The following is a 14,793-nucleotide window of genomic DNA, read 5'->3' as shown; positions in this document are numbered from 1 at the left end:
TTGGATGGCCTTGGTGAGATATGCCAAAGTCATCTCAGATATCGTTTGCTCTTTCACGATTGGCTTTATCTTCATTGGCTCATGCCCTGACGCTTGCGAGCTACTAGACTTCGGCTTGGCAGACACTCTTTCTCTTGCAATCATTAAATTATCCTCCAATTGGATTGCATTCATGGTGACTGCTTCCCAAGTAATGATACCTCTAATGACTAGGCCATTATAGATACTTTCATGTCGTAGTCCCCTACTGAATCTATCGAGCAATTGGTTGTTGTTGAATCGCTCGTTTGGATTGCATCGAGAATTCAAATTCTTTAGGCGACTAATGAAGTCTCTCACGGATTCACCTTCTTCTCGTTGGGCTTTCTGGAGCTGAGAGGCTACACCCCAAAGTACTCCCTCTCGTATGTATTCTTTTAAGAACAGTCTCCTAAGAGTAGAGTAGATCGTTTTCTTATCTACTCTTAAGGTTCTATACCAATCTCCAGCCTTTCCGCTTAGGGTCAAACTCAAAGCCTTACACTTATGTAGCTCATTGTGCTCTTCCAAGGAATCGCACACATGTTGAAAGACTTCCGTATGCTTTCTAGCATCTCTGTCTCCACTGAATTTCTGTGTGAGCTTAGCTACTTGAATTGCCTTGCTCCTAGGCTCTCTATCAGGTGCACTACGCATGTTTTCCGCAATAGAGCGACCGATAGTTTGAGCAAATGCTGCCAAATCTCCTATTTGAGCAGGTATAATGGGTGTATGTGCTCCTGGAACCACATGTGAGATGGGAGCCGGCCTTGGCCTTGGCATACGCGTGGCTCTTGGGTCCCATATTTCGTATGGTGGTGTACCAGACGGTGGTCCAAAGTTTACAGCGTGGCCCTAGGCATAGGGGGTGCCTGATATGGCATGTTATTATTAAATGGCATGGCTCCACTTGTATAAGAGCTTGGATAATGCCATTGTGGATTGTAAGCTCTTGGAATAATCGGAGGTGTAGGAGCTACATGAGGCTGAGGTACGACAGGTGCACATGATTGATACATACATGTAGGTATAGTTGGGGGCATTGTGCTACTAGGCATCGGCGCAGTGTTAACAAATGAACTCCATGGTGTACTTCTTGTCATGCTCACCACTGGGATATGCATGGTAGCCGTAGTGTCATTAAGAGAAAGATGAGCTAGATCTGGGAAGGTAAAGCTGCCACTTGTGGGCTCAGATTGTACTGAGGCTCCTGGCGAAACAACATATGGAGGATCAATGGGGCTCACTGAGGGAGTCTCCATTTGTGATAGGGTTGGTTGGTTGGCCTTTCCCGTATCCAAGAATCTCATTAGGCCTGTTGAAGGCATGTTGATCCCTGTGTTCTGTCTTTCTAACTCGACAATCCTATGGAGGACATCACAGACTTTCTGTTGTTGCTCATCTATGCTAGTAGCACCCGATGTGGATTGTAGAACATCTAACCAACCCACATGATAGGTGTGTCCTGTGTACCGATCAATTAAAGTTTCTGCTTGTAGGTCATACTTCCAATTTTCGTTTAGGAATACCCCATCTAGGCCTGGCGTGCTGGAGGTTTCCCTCGAAGTGGAAGCATTATTGCTCCCCATCGCTTGCCCCTCCGTGACTGCTACCTTGGGAGCACTCGGTTGCTCGGCTGGCATGATTGTTGTCATAGGAGCCTTTGCTTTCAGGGCTCGACTTTATTCCAGCCTTCGTAGGTTCTCAATTTCCCTCTCCCTTGTTGCTTGCATATAGCGTTCGATCTCTTGTACTTCGACAAGACTCCTACCATCGGGTAGTAGAACCTCAGAGGGAGATAGTCCTAAAGGATTAGGAGGTGCAGTGGATGGAACATTCACATGCACACTCTCAAGAAGCATAGGGTCTATTTTAGGCATGAATGACGAATTTACTTCCCCACTCCCTTCATTTATTTCATTAACCGCATGTTCGGAGCGAGTAGCTCTACTAAGGGTCTCTTTTAAGCCGCTAAACACGCTGGACCCGGGCCATGGGCCCATGGCATGCATGTCTTGACTTGAACTATCAGGGTTTGGTGTAGGATACCCCTCCATGACTTCGTAGTCAGAGGAAGAATCACTAGACGTGATATGAGGATCTTGGGTCGCACTACCTTGAGTCCCGGCCGAAGGTCCAGAACCTAGGGTTGAGGAATAATGTGTGCTCGCGTAAATGGAGGCACTACCAATATGCTCGTGCTCTAACACTCGTCCAGAGCGTAGGTTCATATGACTTGGATCCCCTAGAAGTGTCAGTGAGTGCCCGTGAAGGCTGTTCACCTAGTAATTTTGGGTGTTTTGCAATCCAAGTCTTTTCTTATTTATTTATTTTTTGATTTTTTGGTCCTTTTTTCTGACCCAGCTATAGAATAGAACGTATGATAGCTCAAAACGAGCGTCTCGGTTAAAGGGACGTGTCGTGCTTTACAGCCCTCCATTTGGTCACTTTATGCCCTCGGAATCCCTAAAACCATCAATTTTTAGTAGGGAACTAGGCCCAAATTAGAAAGTCTAAAGGTGCAAGTGGGAAGAGAAGGGAGGAGAGTGGAAGACTTGCCCCACATGCTCTCATTCCCTCTTGAGGGGGTAGGGTATATATATAAGACTGAGTCTAGTATATATCAGAGGATTGAGGCCTGGGCCTGGGCCTGGGCTTGGGCTTGGGCTTAGGGAAATGATCCCGATCCCGATCAAAATTTTAGTGTAGCCCCCCAGTCACTCACGCTTAAATATTTTCGGTTTTTTTTTTTTTTTTTGAGGCGACGACTGCGCGCAGTTTAGGTGACCCTTTCTTGGCCACACACACTGTCAACACCTACCTAACCTCTCTGTCAACAGCTCACAACTCACAGACAGCTCACTACCTTATCTACTTACTAACGGTGCTGCTAGCCACTAACTAATCTACTAACTAATCTGTTAACCACTCTGCTAACTGCTTATTGACAGTGGGCTAATTGTCCACCTACTTCCTCTCTCACTACTTTACAGTGCAAAGACTGTGTGCAGGCAAACCTTGACAGAAAACTGTGTACAGACTGTGTGCAAACAAAAATTGCTAACTGTCTACCTACTTATTCATTCACTGAGAACAAGCTAACGACTACTAATTGTGCAAAGACTGTGTGCAAACAGAAAACACAACATTATGCAGAAATCACAGAACTTGCAGACAATACAGAAATTAACAACTTGCAGAAAAATAACTCATTCCTCTTCCTCTTCCTCTTCTTTCCTACTACAAACAACTCATAGGAGAAGCACAAGGTGCCTCTTGGGCTTAGTGCAGGGTGATTCCCCAGCAGCGGCGCCAAAAATGTGCGCTCCTTGCCACACTGTCGAAGCAAGGGACTTGCCTAACACTGTGTGCGAGCCACAGACGGCTCCAAGCACACAACTAGCTTAACTAGTAAGCTCAAAAGAGGGCAATGGTGTGTCACTCACCGCTCTATGCTCCTGCTGTGGAGGATTCCTCGCCGCGAAGAAGAAGGAGACGCCGCTACATCGCGCTCAACCACTTCACCGCCGTCATGCCGCCGCAATGCTCGATCTCTCTCTCTCTCTCTCTCTCTCTCTCTCTCTCTCACATACACACACACACACAAGGAGGTGAAGAAGAAGAAGATGGAGATGGAGATGGAGCAAGAGCACTCTTCTATTGCACAAATGAGAGAATGAGTGAATTTTAGGTTTAGTTGGCTTTTATATGAGCTCACCCCATTCACACTTGGGCGCCCATGCCTAACCAACTAATCCCTTGAATGTCCCAGATAGAGTGCGCCTCTCATCGGCGATCACTCTTACCCTTTTCCTATTGGACCGACAAGCCCGGTACTTGACTCTACCAAATAAATAATACAATGTTCACCGTAGGTTACAACGTCCGTCTCGTAGGTGATAGGGTGTCCGTGAGCCGTGAGGGTTAACAGGGACCTACTTGTGTGTTTTGATGATAAATTGTGTTACAAATTAGGCATGTGCATGCAACTCATTCACCGATGCCTCATCATATTTTTATGCATGTACATGCAATATGCACACATTGTGCCTCACTATGTTTATGCTCCAACCACATTAAAAATATTTTTCTAAAGAGAATTCACCATGAACCTTTATACTAAAAAAATTCAGTTAATAATGGGCATCATGCAATAGAAAATATGCTCCAAAACTTTTGCATATTATTTGAGGTTTATTTTTTGTTCAAAATTCACATAGCTTAGAGATTCATGTTATTTTCTATTCAAAGTTATAAATCATTTTCCCAAATCCGACTTTCTTAGAGATATTTATATTATTATGCTTTAATTGTTTTTGTTGGGTATAATTTTGTACAAGTTCTTCAAAAAAATTCTTCTTTTTTGAAATCCACATTCCATAAAGAATCACTTTATAGTTTCTTCCATTAACAAAAAACTTAAAAGAGATATCCAAAATTATTATGTTTTTTAACACTAGGTTGGTAATGGGACACTTATATGTCGTGGGACACTTTTGTGTCCTGTTAAGTTATCATTTTACTTGTATTATTTGAAGAGTTTCACTTTTAGTGTTATACATCCATAGAGTTGGCTTATAAAAAAAATTTTAAACTTGACTTTTTTTTTAAAAACCTAATTCCACCTTTAACCTTATTCCCTAAACTTTGTAAAACATGTTTGTTGTCTTTGGCCTTTTCTCAAAAAATTGTACCTACACTACATGAAAACTCATATTTCTTAATAGTTCTCACCGTGTTTTTATGCTTTTAAGAAGAATCAAATGGTTATTGTGAAAGTTATGACCTAAAAGCAAAAATTTCCTAATCCTGATATTTTTTTGTCAAATTTTACACTTTCATGATTTTTTTGGTGACTTTAATGAAGTCCAAAGCCAATTTGGATTATGCATGTGGATTTCATAACATGAAACTATTCTTCTTTGAGTTTGGGGGCACTCAATACCCCATATAGTGAACTATACAAGCATGGTTGAGTTTTTTAATTCAACAAGAATTAAAGTCATTCTACATTAACAATTTTGATCTTCATAGTATTGCTAATTTTAGGGGCCACATATTCAAATTTCATAGCTTATATCCATACCTAATCATGATCTCTAAATATACCTATATATTGAGCGTTCTCAGAGATTGAAAAATCAAAATGTGGAGCCTAGATTTTCATGTTTGTTGTTTTAGGAATTTTCAAAGTTTTGTATTTTATCCATAAGTAGTGGTATCTTAACTTCAAGCACAAGAAAGGATTTTTTTAAAAAGAATGGATCTTGTACGAGTTTGGAGGTTTGTTTCAAAACCCTGAAAGGACACTTTTGTGTCCTATTAACCTAGTGTTAAAATTTTTCGCTTGGAAGACTAGTACATCCACTTCAAATTTTTTTCCTATTTTAAAAAAAATCCACATTTCTTGGAGATTCACTTGATAGTTTCTTCCATTAAGAAAACTCACAGTGGAAGAGTTGACATTTTGTTGCTCAATTCAAAAAAGCTATTGCGTCTTGTTAGACTACAACGATGTAATTTAGTATGACACTCTTCTGTCTCATTAGAGTAGGTCCCAATGATTTGGGAAAAATAACAAATCATCTACAAACATATGGAAGGAGGAATCAACCTATTGAAGGGTCCTCAAATGTAGGAATTCGAAAAGATAGAATTGTAACGTTCGGAAAGTTGACTATGCAGAGTTTATTCTATTTCATTATTTTGTTCTATGTGTGGTTTTCTTCATACAGTAACAAGGTATGTTGTGCAGTACATACATCATCCATATCTTCATCCTAGAAACTCTGGCAACACTCCAAAATTTCCATGATTGGTTGATTTGTGTTAGCCACTACTTTTAGCATTCCACCAGGGTTTTTTTTTTACCATAAGTGCACGAGAATGTATCAAGAGAGAACAAAAAATTTACAAGTGTTATCCAGCAGAGTAGGTTTGGTTAGTTATGTTATCATTGTTTATACAAGCCCATGCCAAGGCTTCATCTACGAAAACGTAATTTAGTGTTTCACACATCAAAGTGCTCCCATGAAGTCCAGCAAGGCTTGAACCTTGGCCATTAGGAGAGTTGAATTTGTAATAAAAAAATACAATTATTCTTGAGGTACAAAAGTCTTGGGGAAAAAAAGGAAATTTTCATAGTGATTTCATGATTGTAGTTGCTCAAATATGCATATTGCTTGGTGGACTCTTGTGAACTTTGCCAAGGGTGGCCCAACTTATAGTCTCCAAAATCCACTTTAGGAAAGAAAAAAAGGTAGGTAGAGTCTTAGAAAGCCCAAGAGTCCCCCTACAAAAACATCACATGCTATCAAAAGCCCATGTGCTATAAAGCCTTAGAGTGAAAGCATCAACCACTTCTTGTGTCATAAAGCCTTACAATGAAAGCATCAACCACTTCTTCTTGTGCCATAGTGGCATCCTTTCAACATAGCTTTTTATGGCAAAATCTTACGAGCCCTTACCATCTTTTTCATGGACAGTGATAAACTTAAATATCTAGCACTTGGTATTTTGCATAATTATTTATTTGCGACTCACTTGCTTTAAATTTTTTGGCTTCTTACCCAATGCTCACAGGGTCAAAACACTAAATATTCTAAATAAAAATCTCATTGAATAACTTCAATTTGTGTGTGTCAATAATACCGTTTTGTTAAGCTTTATCTCGACTTTATCAATCAATCGATGTGTGTCCATGTTTCTCTCAAGCATAGGAGTCTTTAGTCCTTGTGTAGGTGCTAATCTTACCATCATACATACACCTACACTTTGGCTATTACCTTTTCCATACTACACAATGTTGAAACTCCTTAACCACTTGTTGATGATTCAGGGCACTTAGTTTCTATGCTTTAGTGGCTCCAAACCCTGATCTCTCCAAACATAACAATAATCTACTCCTAAGACTCTACTGTTGCTTCCTCATTTGCCAGAGTCGTGTTTTGACTATTTTTTATAGATGGTTAATGACAACTATTTTTTATAGTTGTGGTGGATAGCAGATGGTTCTCTAGTGTGAGGTTCTTGACATCCGCAGTTCGAGTCTTTCATTAGGGAAATTTTTAGTCTGTCTTGCAAAAGGCGTCCGTGAAGACTCTAATAGAAGGCATCTGCGAAGATTCCAGCAATTTCAATTAGAAACCTACCAATATGGGAGTAAATAGGAGGGCCATAGTCTTCGGATCAGTTAAAAGAGCTGAGGATACTTTGCGAAAGACAAAGGAACGTCAACGCTTGTGGCGACAAAACCACGCAAGCAAAATTGACATAATGGATACGCTGCTCTCATTGAGAGTCGAACTCAAGACCTCCCGCTTACTAAACGGGTGCTCTAACCAACTGAGCTATGAGAGCTGTGCTTGCAAGAGCTCACAAATAAATTTATATTATGTAACTTCTATTTTACGCTCAACAACTTTTAACTCTTTATTTTATCTGACTGCCTTTCGACATTGTTGCCATCAGAAGTTTTGAATTTAACTAGTTACAATGCGTGCACAGCTTATACTTATGGCTTCGCGCACAAATTACTCAATGGTACAAAAACAGCAGTCGTTCCAACTAACTTGGTGAATCGTCATTCCAGTCCAATAATGGTATTACCCCTTTGCATCGGATGCATTTTAGCCAACCAGGGGGCAGACTCTCACAGAAGTCATACACAATTTTCTGAGAGAACTGACTAAACACACACAAATCAGTGAAATCGAGAGGAGAAGCTAAAAAGAAGTAGAACTAATCTGCTCTATACCCATAACAAACTATGAACCGTGCAGTTGTTCCAAGCGGCAGTCAGGTTTAGCTGAGTCCACAGAAAGTTGCTTCCCTTTATTTATCTTAATTACCAGAATAATTCTGCTGAACCACCCTGGTTGCGTCAGAAAAAACAAATTTTCTTTTAGTCAGTAGTGGCCACTCGTGATTGTAGCTGCATGTGTTTAACTGCATAGCATTTAGGCTACATCTTGGCCGGGCGACCAACAGCCCATTTTATGATTAATGCCCAATTGATAGCATGAAGCCTGAAGTTGGAGCCTTTCTAGCCGAGTAGTTACCAATCACTAGCAGCTATACTTCAAGCTTGACATGTCGCAAGTATACGGACAACAAGCCCAAACCCTCTTCTCTATATACTTGGCACACTATTCCTCATATTAAGAAGAAGCTATCTACCAAAGGGATCCATTGGATATAGCTATCACAATCAGCTACACCTACATCTTCACACTCCAACATGAGATAATGAATGAGGCTTATAGGTTAAATCACCATGATTCCTCTTACCAAATTGTAGTCCATACTTGGTTAATCACTCTCTCTTTGTATACCTCCATGAGATAATGTATAGATTGAGACTATCTGTTTTGCATAATTAGTGCCTATATTCTTACAAAGGTCGCTTACATAGTGAGTCAATTCCTTCCCCACTAGCAATTAGTAAGCTGACTAATCAACATTAATGTACTGTTGTCAAATTAACTATGCCTTCTAAACGGGTATAAATGGAAAGCGCAAACACTTCATCCTAAAATCAAAAAAGGCCACATCACACAACTTTAGAAAGCGGTTTCGGCCATCAACTGCAATTGCAAAAGTATCACAAAATTACACTCATTCAAATAAAGAATGCAGCAAAAACAAGGCAAGAGCTCCAAAATTAAAGAAGGCGGGCCCCAAATATTGTTATATGCTTGATATTACAAAAGCTCTTTCATATAATCAACTCTACAATCACGAGTAAGAAGTGAGGTCTTTTGAGGGAGGGGGCTTTACGTGCCTGCCACCATGTATATTCTGTACCACCTATATGAAAATTCACCACCAGCCATCTCCTCATGGCCCTTCTTTGTACAAATTTCACCACCATTTGCTACCTTTGTATATCAAGAAAGTGATGTACCATTCGTAAACGCTGCCACCATCTTCGCCACAGTACTCCCCATGGCTTTGGTCCGTGATTGGACTACACTTGCTTCACTTAGTGTACTTTCTCTTTTGCTTTTGTCCCGAATCATTGTGGAATGTGCTCGCGCCCTTGTTAAAGACTGTGACTGCTGCGATATGCTGACGCTCGCACTCTTCACTAACTTCTTCACATATGATGTCTCCTTTTCAGCAGTTTCCTCGTCATCACCACAATCAAGTCTTTTTTTTGGCTTTAATGAATCCCCTGAATTGCCATAAATCACCTGAATTAATAGAGGGAAGGCAAAAATCCCAACAGGTGATAGGCCTTTAAATGAATGCAAATTAAGGTACATACAGCTTTCTAGTCCACATAATACTTCTGAAATTCAATTAAGGGAAAATTACCAAAATACCCCCCACAATTCAAAATTTTCCCAACACGCCCTCAAATTTGCCCAAAATGCCCCTTGCCAGTTTCGCAATCATCTCTAAGATCACTATTTTTGCCAACTCCTCAAAATAATTTGTAAAAGAGGATGATAGAACTAATGCCACTATTTTTCTTTACACACACTTCAAAAAGATCTCTATTATCAACAAGAATAAATTACATCAAAAAATGGAGCACTCAGCAATCCATCCATGTTATTTTGAGAATTTTTAAAATTTGGGGGGGAATTTTGGAATTTCCACAATATTTCAGTGTGTTTTAATAATTTCCCCTTCAAATAAATAGTGATTGCTCTGATTACCTTGCAGAGATTTGTCTGCTCCGGAAGGGGGCCGTCTTTCCGAGGTTCTATTAGGTGAGGACTGTTCCTCTTTAGGACTGCTCTTAACATGCTCCATGTGCGGTGCAGATATGCGCTCTCTGTTAAGCAGTTCAGCTGTGTCAATAGCAGTTTAAATTACGGTTACAAGATCTCTACCCATGGAAAGAGAGGGGCCTGTCAGAGAAGAACTTTACAGAAACCTAGGTAAGGATGCGGGCTTCCTCTCAATCGGAGACTTCACAAGTTCCTTGGACTGTTTCTGAAGATAATCGAATTGCCTTCTCAACTGATTGACACCACTGCCACCAAACCAAAGCATGAATATATAATAATAACCTTTTAATCAACTAAAGATGATGCAGACATATCCAAAGACCTCTTCACAGACCTCGGATATGTGTATCGAGACTGATCTTTTTCATTTAGGTGTTGCTTGAGCATCTCAGGGTGATACTCCAGGATCTGTAAAGGGTGAGGTGAGCCTGTTAAGAGAGCTGTTTTTATGAAAACCCTTTTTCTCATCAATAACCAACATTTGCATCTTTTACGAACAATGCATACCTCCCTGTAGATCAGCCCTCGCACATCATCCTTACTTAACTTCTTCCTTTCAAAGTCAAAATCCGTTTTGGACGCAGGAGGAGACGAAGGTTCCCTTTCCACCTTTGCCAAACCTTCAAAGTACGGGTCTGACAAAGCCTGTAAGACAGCCCGAAACTTCAACACAATTCCAGATTGGGCCATTCTAATTCTTTCAGCACTCAAATGTCTTTCTTCCCGGAGCTCAAGTCAAACATACAAGGCAAATGCTTCAAAAAACAAATAGAAGTGAACAATATGGGAAAAAAATATTACTGACAATAAGTATAATCTGAGAGATCGTGACAGAAGGTTACTGCACCCTAAAACGTCTTAAGATTACCTCTTCTGCTGTAGGACGATCCTTGGCATCAAAAGCAAGGAGTCTCTGCAAAATTCGTAGAGCTGATGGATCTACACTTGGAAACTTCTCCCGGAACCGAGCTGGCTGCTTTCTCCGCATGTTGCTCAGGTATCGCTTGGCTTTGTCATTGCGAATCTGAAGCACATTCCTACGATTAGTGCCATATACACACTTCCCAAAAAAAAAAACGCTTGGATAAAAAGATTACCAGTCTTTAAAGACAACCACTTCTTGACAAACAATAACAAAACAATAATGGTGATTTTGTCCTGTGACATTTTAAATTTTTAAGTTTTGTCCACATGTAGATGTTTCATCATTGGCCAAGTCACACACTTTGAGGCCAATGAGTTTTGAGATAAAAGATGCAACCAGCTAGTACCTTAATCCAGAAAAGTGCAGGGATTACCAAATAAAGATTGGACCATAAATCTTGCCTTCTGTACCACTTTCTCAATCGCAGTACCAGGTTAATCAATGTTAATTGCAGCATGACGTTTAGCCCTCGGGTGTGACAAGCTACAAGCAGCACAGAAAATTTGGGCACTTTCCAACTGTATTTCTCATCAGATGGCTACCACTACTGTCGTAACATGCAAATGAGAGGTGCCATGTGGAATTACAACATGCAAATAACACCCTAAATGCAAGCTTGCACCAGAAAAGTTAGAAGAGGAAAGATCACGAGAGGAGATCGCAGATAAAAAGCAGATCTGCCCTGCTTTCAGATCTTCTTTTTGGCCACGTTAGTCAAAGAGAGCAAGAGATGATGGGGTTGCTTTCTCGGGCACCAGATTACCCCACATGATTAGCGATACTTTTGTGAGAGCCTGTATAGGTTCCCATTGTAACAAAGCATTGCAAACCTTACAGTCTCAGTAAGACCTTGTAACACACCTCAAAAAAAGAAATACTGCAAAAGGGGTGATGCTCCAGATACCAGGGCCAAACAATGTTGCTTTATTCTCCTTGTAAGTCGTGGGCTTGCACATCCTTGCATGTGGTCACCCCTCACAAAAATGATTTGACAGTTTTGAATCCCCACTTTCGGAATACTACTATCATTGCGTACTCCTCCATGTCAAAAATGAATTGACAGATTTGAATCCCCACTTTCAGAATACTACTATCATTGCGTGCTCCTCAAAGTCACAATTGCAACCATGTTATCATTACTATTGTTATTAGTAGTCAAGTCACCAGGTGGAGGACACTATGCTTGAATTAGACGTGTCTCTTCACGTCTTTACGCAATTCCTCATCAAATCGTTGCAGCTCTACACTGAGAAGATCACACTATTCATCTATCGAGACGTCTGATAGCTTAAAGACATGTCTTTTCCTGATGGCATGTGTACAAAGCAAGGATGTGGCAGAATCTGGGCCCGGCAGAATAATGACATGGTTGTCTGATCATACGGACACAGATGTGGCAGGACTGTACGCTGTACGGACAAATTACTACTTCAGTTGTTTTTGGCTGTTGCTTTGTGGTTGCTTTTGGGCGCCAAAGTCAACTGCTTTCAGAAAACAGTCATCCCAAAAGCTCTGAAAGTCAATGCTTTCAATAACTCGCACCACCAGAATCTGTACACAGCCACATCATCACTGTCCTAGTCCCATGAAACGCGCCGGGGTCACGCGGCAGTTTGCATGACTTCACCCAATTCCTCAATGGTCATTTCATAGGTATGACTCACCTATGAGATGAAGGGGGGACTTGTTAGCATAGATTTCCCTAAAGCCATTTCTAATTGAATGGTTCTACTAGATAAGATAGACCTAAACCTTATCTAACCCTATTGGTCAGATATCTATGGGATTGCAAGTAAGAACTCAATATCCTCTTCACGAACAAAAGGGATGTCACAAACTGCTAAAGCGTCAAGCCCCTGAAAAACGGAGCCAACTTGCAGATCCCGGCCGAGGGGCCTAAACCTTAGAAGCAACAGAAGAAGTAGAAGCAACGATTAAAAGTTTTGCCAACTTGCAAAGTCTCGCCGAGTGGCCTATTTTTTAAAGAAGAGTTCCCACCAACTTATGGGACCCCGTTCGATGGGGCCCAGGGGACCTAAAGGCATTAAAATAAAGCGGGGTCACACACACACACACACACACACACACACACACACACACATTCAATCTCTTGCAATTAGCTGATAACATGGCGTTGATGTACGGACAGCCCAAAATTACCCTAGCCTGTTGACGTGTCACGACTGTACGGATTTCCGCGCTTTACATTGATGACATGGCAACTGTACGGATTTCCATGATCGTGCTGGCAGCTTTTGGCTATTGCTTTTGAGACCAGATGCTTTTTAAAGCTGATGCTTTTCATGTAAACTACTTTTGGGCCTAGGGCCTTTAAATAAGACCCATGGGCTCTCACTCTGGCAGTCCACTCGCACGAGATGCAAAGCAAAGCCATGGAGTCGTACCATGCTGAAGCAATATAAAGAAATACCGAAAGGGGCGCCAGCATTTGGGGCCAGTGCTCTCTTGGGGGTGGAACTCTGCCACTTCCTGTCTCGTGTGTTGTGCATCTCTTTCAGTTCAGTTGTTATTTGAAGTGCTTAAAGTTGTTCAGTTTGTTCTTTTCCGTTGGCACGTGGTGCCCGTCCCGTTAGAGGGAAAGCATTCCAAGAATCTAGAGGTGCTATTTAAGGTTTAGGAGCAATACATGTTGCCCAATTAGAACCCCTTAGCAAAGGGAAGGCTATATATTTACGAGAGATCCCTAATGGCCAAAGGGACAATTTCTCCATGGATCCTAGTCATTAGTTTGATTACATTAGTCAATTGCAAAGCCTATGCTATCAAGCGGGTCCGGCTTCCCACCTACTCCAATCTCGGTTGGCTCTTCCTCTCTTCCAATTCAATTGCACTCGTGCCACGTCACGAAGTGGTGACATACAACTTAAAAGTGTTGAAGTCGTCAACAAGACCTGACAAGGCAATAACGCAGAACAGCAACTCGACGAACAAATGAAAACAACAAACTTGAAATGAAAGAGGCACAAGAGACAAGACACAGTGGGGTTCTCCACTCACATGCACTGACCCCTAATGTAGGCGCCCCTTGGAGTACTTTTTATTAGCTTAGAGTTGTGTGTACAACTACCAGTGTGACCGCTCATAAACTGAGTCCAAAGATAACAAATTTAAAGGAGGGCCCCTTACTTTACAAGTTCCTAAACGCATTGAAATCAACTCTTTTTAAAACCTTGCGCCCCAAATGCTTTAAAAAGTCGGTGCCTAGAAAGTATCTTCCTCTCCTCTTTCCGTATTTGTGAGGATTAGTGGTGCTAATCCTATAATTAAGACTAAAACTTCATACTTAAGATCAAACTAAGACTCAAGAGACTGAATGTGGGTTTGATTGATTGAATGAATGCTTTAAAACTGAGTACAATAGGCTCCTTATATAGGAGACGAAGAGACACAAATGAAAAGACACGTGTCATGGTGAATAGACACGACTTTAGACATAAAGACACATCCTTTTCGCCGAAGAGCTGCAACCATTGGGCGAAGAGTCGGAACCGTAGGGCGAAGAAGTGCGACCAGTCGTCGAAGGAGTGTGGCTTTTGACGAAGAGGCATGTCTCTTGAGCGAAAGGTCGTGACCATCCAAGCATAGGGGTTCTCCTTGGCATGGCACTTCGCGTATCTGCAACTAGGAGTAGATGTAATACTACAACATAGTCACAATCATGACATTCCCTCCCATTTAAAATGAGAGCCCGTGTCAAAGAAATGACTTCTGATGTTGATAGAACTCTGGAAAAGCATTGAATCTTCGAAAATCTTCAATCTTTGAGTTATCTGAAACCTTTGTCTTGAACCTTTGCTTCTTGCGAAACCTTTTTGCTTTGACTGCTAAATCCCATGTCATTGCATTGTTCGAAGAATTTTTAGAGAAATCTGGCATAATCAGGTTGACTACAATGAAAGATTGATCTTCAAAATCCTTCATGCGATGTAAGATTGTAGTTCAAGATCTTCCAATAACTATGAAATATTTGGGGAAGAGGAAATATTTTCAAGGCTCGCTTCAGATGGGGTAACTTCAACTTTAGTAATCACTGGACAGGATTTGGCTTGAGATTGTAATCAATAATGAATCCCAAAATTTGTCACAACT

General features: G+C 41.1%; 1 protein-coding gene and 1 non-coding gene across 3 annotated transcripts in view; both read right to left on the bottom strand.

The window, feature by feature from the left end:
* Window positions 1-7,303: 7,303 nt before the first annotated feature.
* TRNAT-AGU (transfer RNA threonine (anticodon AGU)) lies at window positions 7,304-7,377 on the bottom strand. Its single transcript has one exon. It is a non-coding gene; the product is annotated as a tRNA-Thr (tRNA).
* Window positions 7,378-8,656: 1,279 nt separating this feature from the next.
* The window catches only part of LOC147418140 (mitogen-activated protein kinase 9-like), a 66,123-nt gene continuing 59,986 nt past the window's right edge, over window positions 8,657-14,793 (bottom strand). The window contains exons 5-10 of one of the 2 annotated variants that reach the window (XM_086507386.1): window positions 10,627-10,782; window positions 10,266-10,403; window positions 10,093-10,166; window positions 9,899-10,003; window positions 9,684-9,802; window positions 8,657-9,193 (exon numbers count right to left, since the gene is read on the bottom strand). In XM_086507386.1, coding sequence (XP_086363512.1) covers window positions 8,907-9,193; window positions 9,684-9,802; window positions 9,899-10,003; window positions 10,093-10,166; window positions 10,266-10,403; window positions 10,627-10,782 — 879 coding nt within the window. In that variant the 3' untranslated portion in view covers window positions 8,657-8,906. The remainder of the gene's footprint in view (window positions 9,194-9,683; window positions 9,803-9,898; window positions 10,004-10,092; window positions 10,167-10,265; window positions 10,404-10,626; window positions 10,783-14,793) is intronic. The other variant, XM_086507387.1, reaches the window with a different exon arrangement.

The sequence above is a fragment of the Adiantum capillus-veneris genome, chromosome 30 (genome assembly GCF_014529385.1).
Source record: "Adiantum capillus-veneris isolate H3 chromosome 30, ASM1452938v2, whole genome shotgun sequence".
In the NCBI taxonomy this organism is placed as follows: domain Eukaryota; kingdom Viridiplantae; phylum Streptophyta; class Polypodiopsida; order Polypodiales; family Pteridaceae; genus Adiantum; species Adiantum capillus-veneris.
The sequence above is the reverse complement of the archived record's forward strand: the minus strand, read 5'-3'. Positions and strand labels throughout refer to the sequence as shown.